The 14064-nt window shown below is 67.7% G+C and overlaps 2 protein-coding genes across 6 annotated transcripts; both read right to left on the reverse strand.

Moving 5' to 3' along the window:
* Positions 1-3385: 3385 nt before the first annotated feature.
* On the reverse strand, positions 3386-5169 carry GADD45B (growth arrest and DNA damage inducible beta). The gene is given in 4 exon segments (NM_001245309.1): positions 3386-4175; positions 4295-4508; positions 4807-4908; positions 4996-5169. Coding segments are annotated over 4 exon segments (468 nt in total). The 5' UTR covers positions 5034-5169; the 3' UTR covers positions 3386-4061.
* A 2583-nt stretch (positions 5170-7752) lies between these two features.
* Positions 7753-13977, reverse strand: STAP2 (signal transducing adaptor family member 2). 5 transcript variants are annotated; one of them, XM_072919346.1, is made up of 9 exons: positions 13651-13970; positions 12970-13041; positions 12357-12452; positions 11976-12032; positions 11594-11889; positions 10626-10695; positions 9788-9881; positions 9003-9137; positions 7753-8799 (listed from the first exon to the last, which is right to left on the reverse strand). In XM_072919346.1, the coding sequence occupies exons 1-9, from the start codon at positions 13840-13842 to the stop codon at positions 8750-8752; spliced, it is 1062 nt and encodes a 353-aa protein (XP_072775447.1). In that variant the 5' UTR covers positions 13843-13970; the 3' UTR covers positions 7753-8749. The 5 variants fall into 5 exon arrangements, 3 of the variants coding, with proteins under 3 accessions (XP_072775447.1, XP_072775449.1, XP_072775448.1); XM_072919348.1 differs by lacking the exon at positions 11976-12032 and having other exon boundaries at positions 13651-13977; XR_012052151.1 differs by lacking the exon at positions 9788-9881 and having other exon boundaries at positions 8577-8799; positions 13651-13974.
* Between the last annotated feature and the right edge of the window lie 87 nt (positions 13978-14064).

Raw genomic sequence — 14064 nt, forward strand, 5'->3', positions numbered from 1 at the left:
CCATCCTTGGGAATCCCCCACTCTCTTCCCACTCTTGGGAATCCTCCACTCTTGGAATTCCTTATTCCCACCCTTGGGAATCCTCCGCTCCCGAAATTCCCTGTTCCCACCCTTGGGAATTCTCCACTCTCCAAATTCCCTGTTCCCACCCTTGGGAATCCCCCACTCCCTTCCCATCCTTGGGAATCCCCCACTCTCTTCCCATCCTTGGGAATCCTCCACTCTCCAAATTCCCTATTCCCATCCTTGGGAATCCCCCACTCCCTTCCCATCCTTGGGAATCCCCCACTCTCTTCCCATCCTTGGGAATCCTCCACTCCCGAAATTCCCTGTTCCCACCCTTGGGAATTCTCCACTCTCCAAATTCCCTGTTCCCACCCTTGGGAATTCCCCACTCTCAGCATTCCCTGTTCCCACCCTTGGGAATTCTCCACTCTCAGCATTCCCTGTTCCCACCCTTGGGAGCTGCTCCTGTCGCCATCCCTGGATGCTCGGATGGGATCGGGAATGCCGATTCCCAGGAACTGCAGCCCCTCAAGGATCTCAGCTCCTCAGAAATCCCCTTATCCCACCCTTGGGAATCCCCCAATTCCCAGGGATTCCCTTTTCCCACCCCTGTTCTCTCCATCCCTGGCGGTTCCTCCACGGGAATCTCCTTTTTCCCGGGAATCTCCGGAGCTGTCCCATCCCACGGGAAAACCAAACCCAGCGCTGCATTCCTTCCTTTTTTTTCCGGGAAAAGCGCTCCCGGCCCGTGGAGCTTCCCCGCTGGAAAATCAGCGGGATCCGGGCCGGGAGCGAATCCTTGGAATGCGCCGCGGGCCGGGAATTGTTGGGATTTTTCAGCGTCTGCTCCCAAAACGCGGCTGGGAAGGGCGGGATGGCCAGGGGGACAAGGACGGGGGACAAAGTTGGGGTGGCAGCAGCGCAGTGTCCCTGTCCCCCTGCCGCAGAACCCCGACCTGCCCCCAATTCCCGTCCAAACTCCGGGACACCGGGAGCGCCTCCGGGACACCGGGAACACCTCCGGGACACCGGGAGCGCCACCGGGACACCGGGAGCGCCTCCGGGAATTCGCTGCCAAGCGCCGGAGGTGGCAGCGGGTGGCGGTGCCAGCGCCGAGCGACACCGGCCGGGTGGCACCGGCTTGGGAGCGGCTAAAAATAACCAAAAATAACCTTCCGGGTTATTTTTAGCCTGGCTGCCGCTCTAATTAACTCCCTGCCGCCCTAATTAACTCCTTGCCACCGGGACGGCACCGGGTGGCCCAGGGACAGCCGCGGGTCCTCCCGGTGCCACCGGGGCGGGGACAGCAGCGGGGCCACCCCTCCTCCCGGGGACCCCCCCCCGACCGCGGGGACTCCGTGGAGGATCCCACGATGTCCCCACGCGGGTGACACGGGGACAGCCGTGACGCAATGGGGCCACCACGGTGACATCAGGGAGGGACATCCTGCTCCGGCGTCACCGGCGGGGGAAGGGGGGGGGGGGAAACAGCTCCGTGCCTCAGTTTCCCCCAATTCCCAGAGGCTGGGGGTGTCGGGATGGTGCCCCCCCGGTTTCTCGTCGCCGGTGTCGCTGCCAGGGTGGAGCCGGAGCCCGGGAGCCGCCGGAGCCACCGGAGCCACCGGAGCCGCCCAGACCAGACTCATAAATCAGCGGCTCCGGCGCGGCTCCGGCCCTGCCCTGTCTGGCTGCGGCCGCCCCAGAGCCGGGAAGGGGCCGGGAAGGGGCCGGGGCCCCCCAAACCCCACCCGTGTCACCCCCCGGGACCTCCCACCCCCGTCCCGGTGTCACCCCCGCGGCAGCATCTCAGCCCCCCAAACCCCCCCCCCCCCCGTGTCGCTTTTTTGGGGGGTGCCCAACACCCATCCTGCGCCCCCAGGGGTGGCTGCGACCTCCTAATTAATTATTAATGACCTAATTATCACCCAGGGTTGAATTATCCCGCGCTGTCCAGGCAGGGGGGTGGCGGTGGTGATGGGGGGTCCCCCCAGGACCCCCATTCCCAGCCCTGGGATTCCTTTTCCCTTTCTGGGCCCCGGCTGCTGTTTGGGGTGACTCGGGGTGTCCCTGGAGGGGACACGGCGACACCGTGGGTGGGTGGCATGTGCGTGACCCGGCCCCGGGTGGCTGAGCTCCGGGGGGGGGCTGCTCCTGTGGGTAGGAAGGGGGATTTTGGGGGGTCTGGGGGGCACAGGGGAGGTTTGGGGGGCCGGTCACCCCTCGCAGCCCCGTGACACAGCGGCGGTCTGACACACCGGTCACACGAGTGGCACCGCCGCGGTGACAGCGGCGACAGGAATGGCCTCGTGACCGCGCGGCTCATCAGTGAAACGAGTTTCGGCGGCCTCAGCCGCCCTCGGGCCCTTTCCCTTTGGGATTTTCCCGGCAGGATCCCGGGGAACAGCGCGACCCCATCGCGCCCCCTCACCCCACAGCTGGGGGACCTTCGGGGGGTCGCAGTTCGGGCCACCCAGGGGGTGTTGTCACCCCCTTGTCCCTTGGGACCGCCGGGGTGACGCTGCGGTGGCCTCGGCGGGGCTGTCACACACCGTGCCTCAGTTTCCCCGCCGCCCAAACCCCAAAGGAGGGCACAGGGCACGTCCCCTGCCATGCCCCACTCGGGGCTGGCCGCGGTGTCCCCAAACCGGGGCTGGCCGGTCACCGTGTCCCGGGCGGGCGGGACCGGGCTGGCGCCCTGCCGGGCTGGCACCGCTCCGGCTCACCCCGTGTGACACCGCGCGTGTGACACGGGGCACGGCCACCTCAGCTGAGCCGGAGCCGCCCCGCCAATCCCCCCCTCACCACCACCCGTGGGTCCCGGGGAGCCCCCGCGGGTCCCCATTTCCCACCCAACCCCGACCCCACCGGCCCCACTTTCCCCGGAGCCCCCGGGGGTCCCCATTTCCCACCCAGCCCCACTTTCCCCGGAGCCCTCGGGGTTGTCCTTGTCCCCACCCCCGGAGGACGGAGGGAACTTCCCCCACCGCGGCCGGGGGAGGGGACGGGGCCGCGGGGACTCCTCGGGGTCCCCCCACCCCCGCGGGCAGCCCCGGGCCCGCTTCCCACGGCCGCGGTTTCTGCGCGGGTGGGGGAAAACTCCGAGCCCGGGGCGGGGGGGCCGTGCTCAGCTTCCCACGGAGCTCAGGGCACCTCGTGGGTGTTTTTCTTGGAAAAAACCCCTTTTTCAGAGAAGGGTGGGGTGGGAATTTCTCCTCCTGCAGCAGCAGAGAGGCCACACACGGGTGGGAACCCCCGGGCCCCCCCCACGCGTGCAGAGCCCCTAAGGGAGGTGGAGCCCACCCCAAAACCCACCCAGGAGGCGCCGATCCTGCTCCCGTGGGAACGGCTCCAGCAGAGCGCAGGCAAGAGCAAACACCACTAACGTCAGACATTTTATTGCAAATAAATTTAGTTCCTTGCTCAGTAGAAGAATAAACTCTGGAAAAGGTTCAGCTCAGGGTCTCCAAGTGCAAAAGCAGCACCCGGGGGGTGCAGGTCCATCTGTGCAGACGTCCATAATTCCTTGAAAAAAGCAGTTTTTGCACCAAAAGAAAAATTTAAAAATCCAGCCCTCTGCAGTCCTCGCCTCCATCGGGTCCCAGCTGCCAAAAATCGCGACAGTGTCCAACTCCGGGGTCACCCCCCGCGCTCCGCAGCGCCCGCCCGGGGCTCACTCCGCTCCGGTCCCCGGTCCAGCACCGACTCTTCGGCCGGCAGCTCCGGCCAGTGTCCACCCGGGCTCCGGCCAGTGTCCCCCAGTGTCCACCGGGCTCCGGCCACTGTCCCCAGTGTCCACCCGGGCTCCGGCCAGTGTCCACCCGGGCTCCGGCCAGTGTCCCCCTCCGGGCTCGGCGCGGCTCCCTCCATTCCCACCGCAGCGGCCGCGCTCCCCTTTCCTCCTCTCCGGTCCAAAAATAAAATAAAATCGGTGGGTTTTGGGGATTGTGGCTTGGTAGTGGCTGTTTCTTCTTCTTCTTTTTTTTTTTTCCTGCTGTTTTGTGTTGTTTTTTTTTTTTCATCCTCCAAGTGCAGGCCGGGAAGGGGCCGGGAAGGGCTCAGCGCTCCTGCAGACACACGTAAGGCACCCACTGGTTCCTGTCGCGACTCTCGGCGCAGTAACTCGCCACCTCCGCCAGCCCCTGACTCTTCCAGGCGTCGGTGTGCGGGTTCTGGAGAAGCAGGAGAAGGATGTCAGTGCCACCAGCGCCCCGACACGTGTCCCCGAGCCGCCCCGTCCCCCTCCCCGACCGAGTCCCGGCGCCACCGGGCGCGTCCCCGCCGCGCTCACCGTGACCAGGAGGCAGTGCAGGTCGCGGGGCTCGGAGCCGGGCTCGGGCTCGCCCAGGATGGCAGCGAGGCGCTGCATGCCCGACACGCGCAGGATGTGGATGTCGTTGTCGCAGCAGAACGCCTGGATCAGCGTGAAGTGGATCTGCAGGGCGATGTCGCCTTCGTCCTCCTCGTCGGTGGCCAGCACGCACAGCACCACGCTGTCGGGGTCCCTGCAGGCGCGGCGAGTTAGGGGCGACCGGGGACAGCTCGGGACGGTGGGACCCCCTCCCACGGAGCTGTCACCCCCACCCGTGTCACCTCCCTGTCGCGCTAAGACTGGGGGACAGATCCCCCAAATTCTGCCTGCTCACCACCCCGTAAAAGGCTCCTACCAAGAGCCATTCTAAGCGGGGCGAGATGAACCACCCCCCGACAGAGCCCCCGACAGAGCCCCCGACAGACCCCCCGACAGAGCCCCCGACAGAGCCCCCGACAGAGCCCCCGACAGAGCCCTATCGCGATACTCACACATTCATCAGCTTGGCCGACTCGTAGACCCCCACGGTGAGGCGGTCCTGCCGCTGCGCCGCCACCAGCACCCGCTCCACCGCCTCGCCCACCGCCTGCATCCTGCCGGGAGGAACGACAGAACCGGTGAGCGGCGACGGTGACAACCGCAGCCCGCCCCGCCGAACGCCCCGGGCCGCCGCCACTTACTTGCTGCTATCGCAAGGCACCAGCTCCTCCAGGGTCATGGTGCAATTGTAATCCGCAGGAGAAGAAAGCAAATTCCAAGAGCAATAATCCCGAGCGCGGCTACCGGGGGATATCGCGGCGCTATCGCGATCCGCTCCCGTTCCGCTCCCGCCGCTGCTCCGCCGCGATCGCTCTGAGCCTCAGACGCGCCCGGCGCTCCCCTTTATAGCCTCTCGCCGGGGGGCGGGGCATCGTGCGGCGCCCCCGCCTCGCCCATTGGCTGGCGCCGCACGGAGCCGCCCACGAGCGAGGCGCTGATTGGGCGCCGCCGGCGGGGCCCACGTGGGGGTGAAACGGAGGGGGGGGACAGCGTGAGGGAAACCCCGCCCAGAAACTGCGGCCCCCCCCGGGACGGGCGTGGGACCGGCCGGGAACGGGGAACCGGGGGGGAACGGGGGGGAAACGGGGGGAACGGGGGCCGGGGTCGGTCCGTGGGACCGGGACCCTCTCCGGGGGTCGTTCCTTGCACCGCGGGCTGCACCGGGGGTCGGTCGGTGCACCGGGGGCTGCACCGGGGGTCGGTCGGTGCACCGGGGGGTGATCTGTGGGACCGGGGGCTGCACCGGGGGTCGGTCGGTGCACCGGGGGGTACTCTGTGGGACCGGGGGCTGCACCGGGGGTCGGTCGGTGCACCGGGGGGTGATCTGTGGGACCGGGGGCTGCACCGGGGGTCGCTCGGTGCACCGGGTGGTCGGTCCCTGGTGTCGGTTCGTGCACGGGGGCTGCACGGCGGGAGTCGGTCCGTGGCACCGGAGCTGCACTGGGGGTCGGGGGCTGCACCGGGGTTTTTGTGCGTGGAGTTGGGGGCTGTACCGGGGGGTCGCTCCGTGCACCGGGGGTTGTTCCTTGATCGGAGGTTCGGTCGGTGCACCGGGGGCGGCAGCGGGGGTCGCTTGGTGGGCCGTGGAACGGTCCGTACAGCGGGGGCTGCACCGGGGGTCTGTCGGTGGAGCGGGGGTTGCACCGGGGAGCGGCAATTCACGGAGCGGCGCGCGGGGGCGGCTCGGTCCGTGCACCGGGACCCGCAGCCGGGGGAAACGGGGACACGCGGGGAGCTCCGCGCTGCGGGCGGGCGGCGGCCGCCACCTGCCGGGGACACGGCCGGGGACGCGCTCCCGCTGTCCCGGGGCTTGGCACGGCGGGGTCACCTCGCCTCGGCCCCCCCGGTCCCGCAGCTGCAGGACCGGACCGGTGCGTGAACCTCCGGGGGTCGCGGGACGTGCCCCCGCCGTGCCTCAGTTTCCCGCGGCCGCGTCCTCCTCAGGCGTGTTTCCCACGCTGCCCACGGCGGTGCTGGCGCTCCGTGCGCGTCCCCGGTCCCCTGTCAGTGTCCCCGGTCCCCTGTCGGTGTCCCCGGTCCCCTGTCGGTGTCCCCGGTCCCCTGTCGGTGTCCCCCCGTGTCCCGGGTCCGAGTCCTCCGAGCCGCCAGGCGGCGCCGTCTCTGCCCGCTCCATGCCCCCGCCGCAAAGCCTTCTGGGAAGTGTAGTCCTGGAGCGCCACGCCTTTGCCGCGCCGTTAAACGGAGACTACATTACCCAGAGGGCTTTGCGAGCACTGCTGGGCGGAGCTTCCGGGTGTGGGCGGGGCGCGGGGCCGCTAAACCGGGACCGGGACCGGGACCGGGATCGGGATCGGGACCTGGGACCGGGGGCTGGGACTGGGACTGGGACCGGGACCGGGACCGGGACCGGGACCGGGGGCTGGGACTGGGACCGGGATCGGGACTTGGGACCGGGAGCTGGGACTGGGACCGGGATCGGGGGCTGGGACCGGGGACTGGGACTTGGGACCGGGGACTGGGACCGGCACCGGGACCGGAGGCTGGGACTGGGACCGGGATCAGGACCGGGATCGGGACCGGGACCTGGGACCGGGGACTGGGACCGGGACTGTGACCGGGATCGCGACGGGGATCGGGACCGGGACCTGGGACCGGGATCAGGACCGGGATCGGGACCGGGACCGGGACCGGGGCTGGGGCCCGACTGGGGCCGGGCTGGGGGTCATGAAACCGGCCCCGACCCGGGCTGGGGGAAGCCGAACCGGGACCGGACCGAGTTGGAGCAGCCGAAGCTGAGCTGGAGCAGGATCGGGGCACCGGACCGGGTCTAGACCGGTTTTGCCATTTGGGTTTTTGGGAGGCTGCTGCCCTCAAAAACCCCAAATGTTTGGATTTTTCCCATGGCCCGGAACACGAACCCTGCCCCTTTTCCTTGGGAAATAAACTCGCCCCCAATGCAGCGATAAATGCAATAAATAAATAAATACCCAACATGACACATTTGTGAAGTGGGTACATATGGCAGTGCCTGGTACAAGTGAGAGATTTCACCAAAACTCTGCCCCGAGCTCAGTCTGACCCACGCTTTATTCCCAAAGATGTTCCATGTGCAGTATATGACACATACATTCACTTTTCCATGTATATTCAACCCCTGGCTCCACGCCCTTTTGGCAGGGGTGGTTTGCTGAGGCTGAAGATTTGCTCTTCATGATGAAACTTCTGAGCTTTTCTCCTTTTCTCGTGTTTATCTGAGTACCTCGGTCAGCTTTGATAAGCTTGGAGACACACGAGCCCCCCTTATCTGGGTTCTTTGCCTCCCCTGCTATTTTCCTTCGTGCAAGAAGCTTCAGAAATTTGCATTTTCCTGCGCCCTTTGTACCATGGCAAAGGTTTCTTAGGTGAAAAGTTAAAATTCAATATGTAATTCCACGAGCTAAAATTGAAAACGCTTGATTCATTTTGTTAAGTGAACTCCAAAAATCTCCATTTCACACCCCCCTCCCCACTCTGTGCCCCCCCAGCACCGAGAGCTGCGTCTGGCCTGGAGAATAAATCGGGATCGGTGTGACCTGACCATAGATGGGGCACAGGGGGAACTTTGGGGTCCCTGTGACACCCCCGTGTGTGGGAACCCAGAGCTTCCCTCTGGCTGCCCTGGGACCCTGGCAGGGGTCAGGAACCCCCCTGGACAGAGCCCCCAGAGACACTGGCTGTGATCTCTGTCCATGGAAAAGAGTTTTCAATCTTACAGGATGAATTACCAGCTCTGAGTGTTTGATATAAGTAATAATTAAGTGTGGCACGGGTGCAAAAGTAAAATTTTAGGATTCTAGATGAGGGGTCCAAAGGGGACAAGATGGAGGAAATTGGGTGTGCCTTGTCCTTTTTCTCCTTCTTCATGCCCTCCATGTTTCACTGTGGTGTTGGCATTTTTCTGTTGGTTCAGGCTGGGCACACACTGTCCAACGTAGGTGACAGATATTGGCACGTTATTGTAAATCCAGCACAGGTAGTTTGTGGTATTTAATGTTTGTACCATCCCACTGAGGGCAGAGCCCCACACGCTGCCCTGCAGGACAGAGCTGCGGCAGGGCAGCAGAACATGTTAGAGATAAACAGAATAAACAACCTGGAAACCAGCACAGACCAATTATGGCTTCTGCTTTGGCAGCGGGGCTGACAGACAGAGACTTTTACAATTTTGGGATCATCAATACCTCGAATTCCGACCCCCGTGGTGCCCAGAGCAGGAAGGGGCTGGGTGGGCACAGGGTGCTTTATTTACAGTGCTCCCCCCAGACATGAGGGGGTTCCTTCCCCGGTGTCACCACAGGCCAGGGGACACTGGGGACAGTTTTCCTGAGGGGGAGGGGGGGTCCTGCTGGCTGCTGGCACAGAGTGGGGGCAGGGGGCACCCCCAGAGTGTCCCCATCACCGAGCCTGGCGCGGCTGCAGCTTCTCCTGCAGCTCCCGGGTACTCCCTGTGCGGGGTGGGGATGGAACTGTGAGTGCCCGGCAGAGAATCCCCCTCCCCTGAACCCTCCCTGAGCCCCCCGAACCCCCTGAACCCCCCCGAGCCGCTGGCACCCCCCGTGCCCCCTTTGTGTCCCCTCGCTGTGCTGGGGGGGGTGACAGCGGGGCCGGGGATGGGTGGGGGGCTCGGGGCTCGGTGTGGGGTCCTCACCGGGGTCGTTCATGTAGATCTGCTCCGCGGGCAGCGGCCCCGGGCCGGGGGGGGCTCTGCCCCTCCTCAGGGCCGGTCTGCCCCTCCTCAGGGCGGCTCTGAGTGGGGGGGGGCTCCCCTCCAGCGGTACGAACTCTGCAGCGGAGGGGGGGGGTCAGAGACCCTCCGTCTGCAGCCGACACCCCCAGACCCCTCTGAGCGCCCCCAGACATCTCTGAGCACCCCCAGACCCCTCTGAGCCCTTCTGACCCCTCTGAGCCTCCCCAGACCCCTTCGACCACCCTCAGACCCCTCTGAGACCCTCCAGACCCCTCTGAGCCCCCTCTGACCACCCCCAGACCCCTCTGAACCCCCTTTGAGCACCCCCAGACCCCTCTGAGCCCCCCCAGACTGTTCTGAGCCCCCCCAGACCCCTCTGACCACCCCCAGACCCCTCTGAGCCCCCTCTGACAACCCTCAGACCCCTCTGAGCACCCCCAGACCCCTTTGAGCCCCCCAGACCCCTCTGAGCCTCCCCAGACCCCTCTGAGCCCCCCGAGACCCCTCTGAGCCCCCCCAGACCCCTCTGAGTGCCCCCAGACCCCTCAGAGCCTCCCCAGACCCCTCTGAGCACCCCCAGACCCCTCTGAGCCCCCCAGGCACTGACACCCCATCCTCTCTGCTCCCCAACTCTCCAGACCCCCCGGGTACCCCCAGACCCCCCCTCTGCCCTCAGCCTCCCGCGGCTGCTCCCGACACCCCAATAGTCTCCCCCGGCCCCCCGAGCCCCCCGCCCCGGTGCCCACCCGGCTGGCCGCTGTGCCCAGGCTCCGGGGGCCGCGGGCCGCCGGGGCTGCTCCGGCCCGAGGACCGGGACACCTCCGCCAGCACCGGGCAGCGCTGCGGGGGACACGCGCGGCCTCAGCTCGGGGTCCCCCCGCGCCCCCCGTTCCTGCCCGGGGGGTCCCACCCGCTTGGCTGCAGCTCTTTGGGGTGTCCCCGGCTCGGGGGGGGCTCCCAGGGGTCCCAAAGCTGGGGGGTTCCCTGTCCCTTCTTTTGGGGGTCCCAAACCTGGGGGGGTTCCCTGTCCCTTTTTTGGGGGGGGGTCACAATTCCCGGGGATTCCAAAACCGGGGGGTTCCTTGTCCCTTTTTTGGGGGTCCCAAAACCGGGGGGGTTCCCTGTCCCTTCTTTTGGGGGTCCCAAAACCGGGGGATTTCCCTGTCCCTTTTTGGGGGATCCCAAAGCTGAGGGGTGTTCCCTGTCCCTTTTTTGGGGGTCACAATTCCCGGGGATTCCAAAACTGGGGGGGGTTCCCCGTCCCTTTTTTGGGGGTCCCAAAGCTGGGGGGGTTCCCTGTCCCTTTTTTGAGGGGGGGTCACAATTCCCAGGGATCCCAAAACTGGGGGGGTTCCCCGTCCCTTTTTTTGGGGATCCCAAAGCTGAGGAGTTCCCCGTCCCGTTTTATGGGGGTCCCAGTTCCTTGACCCCCAGCCCCCTGGGGACCCTTGGTGCCACCCTTGGGTGTTCCCGGGATTCCCTTGGTGCCCACACGGTGCCAGTTCCTTGGGTGCCCCCAAGGGTCCCACCGGGGGGCTGAGGGGGGTGCCCGGCCCGGGGGGTCCCTGTCCCCGGGTCGCTCACCGGGGTCTCCACGTCGGTGGCGGAGCCCGGGGCCGCCCTCCTCACCCTGCAGCGCCTCACCGGGGGGGTCCTGCGGGGGGGCGCCTCAGGGGTGGGGACCCCCCTGCTGGGGCACCCCCACCCCGCGGGACACCCCTCGCAAGGGGACCCTTCCCCCTTGGGGACACAAAGGGGTGTCCCCTCACCCCATGGGGACCTGAGCCACCCCTCGCAGAGAACCCCCTCCCCATTGGGGACACCCCATCCCCTTGGGGACACCCCTCCCTTTTGGGGACACCCCTCCCTTTTGGGGACACCCCACCCCCTTGGGGACACCCCATCCCCCTTGGGGACACCCCATTCCCTTGGGGACACCCATCCCCCTTGGGGACACCCATCCCATCCCCTTGGGGACACCCATCCCATTCCCTTGGGGACACCCATCCCATTCCCTTGGGGACACCCATCCCATTCCCTTGGGGACACCCATCCCTTTTGGGGACACCCCTCCCTTTTGGGGACACCCCATCCCCCTTGGGGACACCCCATCCCTCTTGGGGACACCCCATCCCCTTGGGGACACCCATCCCCCCCTGGGGACACTCCACCCCCTTGGGGACACTCCATCCCCTTGGGGACACCCCATTCCTCTTGGGGACACCCCATCCCCATTGGGGACACCCCATCCCCCTTGGGAACACCCCTCCCATCCCCTTGGGGACACCCATCCCTCTTGGGGACACCCCATTCCTCTTGGGGACACCCCTCCCCATTGGGGACACCCCACCCCCTTGGGGACACCCCATTCCTCCTGGGGACACCCCTCCCTTTTGGGGACACCCCATCCCCTTGGGGACACCCATCCCCCTTGGGGACACCCCTCCCTTTTGGGGACACCCCATCCCCCTTGGGGACACCCCATTCCCTTGGGGACACCCCTCCCTTTTGGGGACACCCCATCCCCACCAGCCCCTGACCCCCCGACTCACGGCTCAGAGGGGCTGGGGGACACGGGGGTGGCCGGTGACACGGGACTGGCCGGTGACACGGGGGTGGCCGGTGACACGGGGGGGGCCGGTGACACGGGGGTGGCCGGTGACACGGGGGTGGCCGGTGACACGGGGGGGGCCGGTGACACGGCGGTGGCCGGTGACACGGGTGTGGCCGGTGACACGGGGGTGGCCGGTGACACGGCGCTGTCCCTGCGCTCCCGCTCCTCCCGCAGGGCCTGCAGGAGCTGGAAGTTGTGGCCGGGCAGCAGCGCCAGGTCCTGGGGCACCTTCATCTGCGGAGGGACACGGCGGTGGTGGCGGTGGTGGCACAGGGATGTCCCTGTCACCCCGGGACCCCCGGGCAGCACCCCGTGCCCACCTTGGCCATGGTCAGGATGAATCCCCGCCACATCTCCTGCGTCTCCCACCTCTCCATCTGCCAGGGGACACAGGGACATGAGGGTGGCCTGTCCCCTGTCCCTCGTGCCCCCACGTGTCCCCTGTCCTCTGGCCCCAAATGCCACAGCCCCCCATCCCTGTGCATCCCTGTACCCCAAAATCCCCCCAGTCCCAAAATCCTGTCCCCTCTGTGTCCCTAAACCCTTCCCTTACTGTCCCCAGTGCCTCCCGCGATCCCTGTCCCAACCCCCCCCCCCTTTGTGCCCCCCAATCCCCTCTGTACCCCCAGACCCCCCTCCAGGTACCCCCACAGCCCCCGGGTACCCCCAGCCCCCATTGCCCCCCCGTGGCTGCCCCTCACCTTCATTGTCACCTCTTGTCCCCTCAGCCTGAGGACGAGCGCCCCGTCCTCAGCCCGCACGGTCACCAGCTCGCCCAGGTCCAGCAGCTCCAGGGGCTGGGGGCACCCAAGGGTGGCACCCCCGGCCCAGGGACACCAGCACGTCAATCCTCAGCCCCCCCGGGCCACCCCCAGCTCAGCCAGGGTCCCCCAGTGTCACCTGAAGGTCCCATCCTGGGGGGGCCTTGCCCGGGGGGGTTTATGGAGAGGGGTCCCCAATCCTGGGGGGGGTCCCACCCAACAGGTCCCAGCTCGGGGAGGGGGCGCAGGGGTCCCACCTTGAGGGGGTCCCGGGTATGGGGGTCCCACCCTGAGGGGTCCTGGATATGGGGGTCCCACCTTGAGGGGGTCCCGGGTATGGGGGTCCCACCCTGAGGGGGTCCCGGGTATGGGGTCCCACCCTGAGGGGTCCTGGATATGGGGTCCCACCCTGAGGGGGTCCCGGCCCGGGGGTGTCTCCAGCCTCGGGGGGTCCCACGGGGGTCCCAGCCCGGAGAACCCCCCCGGGCCCGGCCGGGACAGCCCGTGCGGGGGTCCCGGTCCCGGGGGTCGTGCCCGGGGGTCGTGCCGGTACCTCGTGGTCCTGGGGCCCCGTGTAGAAGGCGAGTTCGAGCCCCAACAGCCCGGCCCAGACCTTCCGGTAACCCTGCGGGGAGGGACGGGCTCAGCTCCGCACCGGCACCGGCACCGGGAACCGGCACCGGGAACCGAGAAACGGCACCGGGAACCGGGAAACGCCACCGGGAACCGGGAACCGGGAACCGGCACCGGAAACCGGGAAATGGCACCGGGAACCGGGAAATGGCACCGGGAAACGGCACCGGGAACCGAGAAACGGCACCGGGAACAGGGAACCGGCACCGGGAACAGGGAAATGGCACCGGGAAACGGCACCGGCACCAGAAACCAGGAACCAGGCAGCAGGAATCGGGCACCGGGAACCGGGAACTGAGAACCGGCACCGGGAGCCGGCGCTGGCATCGGCACCACAAACGGGGAACCGGCACCGGGCTCCTCGGGGAGCACAGCCGGTGGTCCCGGGCGGCTGCGGGGACACGGGGAGTCGGTCCCGGGGGGGACTGTGACGGAGTGCCGGGAGCGGTCCCGGGAATCGGTCCGGGGTACCCGAGGGTCGCTCTTGGCGCTCGGTCCCGGGGAGTCCCGGGTGTTGGTGCTGCGGCGTGCCAGGGTCGGTCCCGGGGGTGCCGGGGTCGGTCCCGGGGCTGCCGGGGTCGGTCCCGGCGGTGTCGCCCACCTGATCCCGCGGCCCCCGCTTGTCCACGAATCCCTCGTAGTAGTGCCGGGCCCGGGGCCGGGTCCGCCGGGGCAGCGGCACCGGCCGCTCCATCTCCGCCGCCGCGCAGGAGCCGCCGCAGTTCCCGGCACCGGCACCGGCCCCGCCCGGGGCGAAGGGCGGCGGGCGGGTGTCCCGGCCCTGCCGGGGCATCCCCGGTGCGGGGCTGGGCCCCCGTGTCCCTCCCGGCGCAGCAGGTGCAGGGCTGCGGCCCCGGCACGCTCCCGGTAACGCTCCCGGTGCCGGTGCCGGTGCCGGTGCCGGTGCCGGTGCCCCCCGTGCCCCTCCCCGGGGCGGGGGTCCCTGCCGGGAGCCCCCCCGTCCCCCGCCCGGTGTGGCAGGCACGGGGGCGAACCCAGCGCGTTCCTGCCTGTC

The sequence above is a fragment of the Taeniopygia guttata genome, chromosome 28 (assembly GCF_048771995.1).
Source record: "Taeniopygia guttata chromosome 28, bTaeGut7.mat, whole genome shotgun sequence".
NCBI lineage: Eukaryota > Metazoa > Chordata > Aves > Passeriformes > Estrildidae > Taeniopygia > Taeniopygia guttata.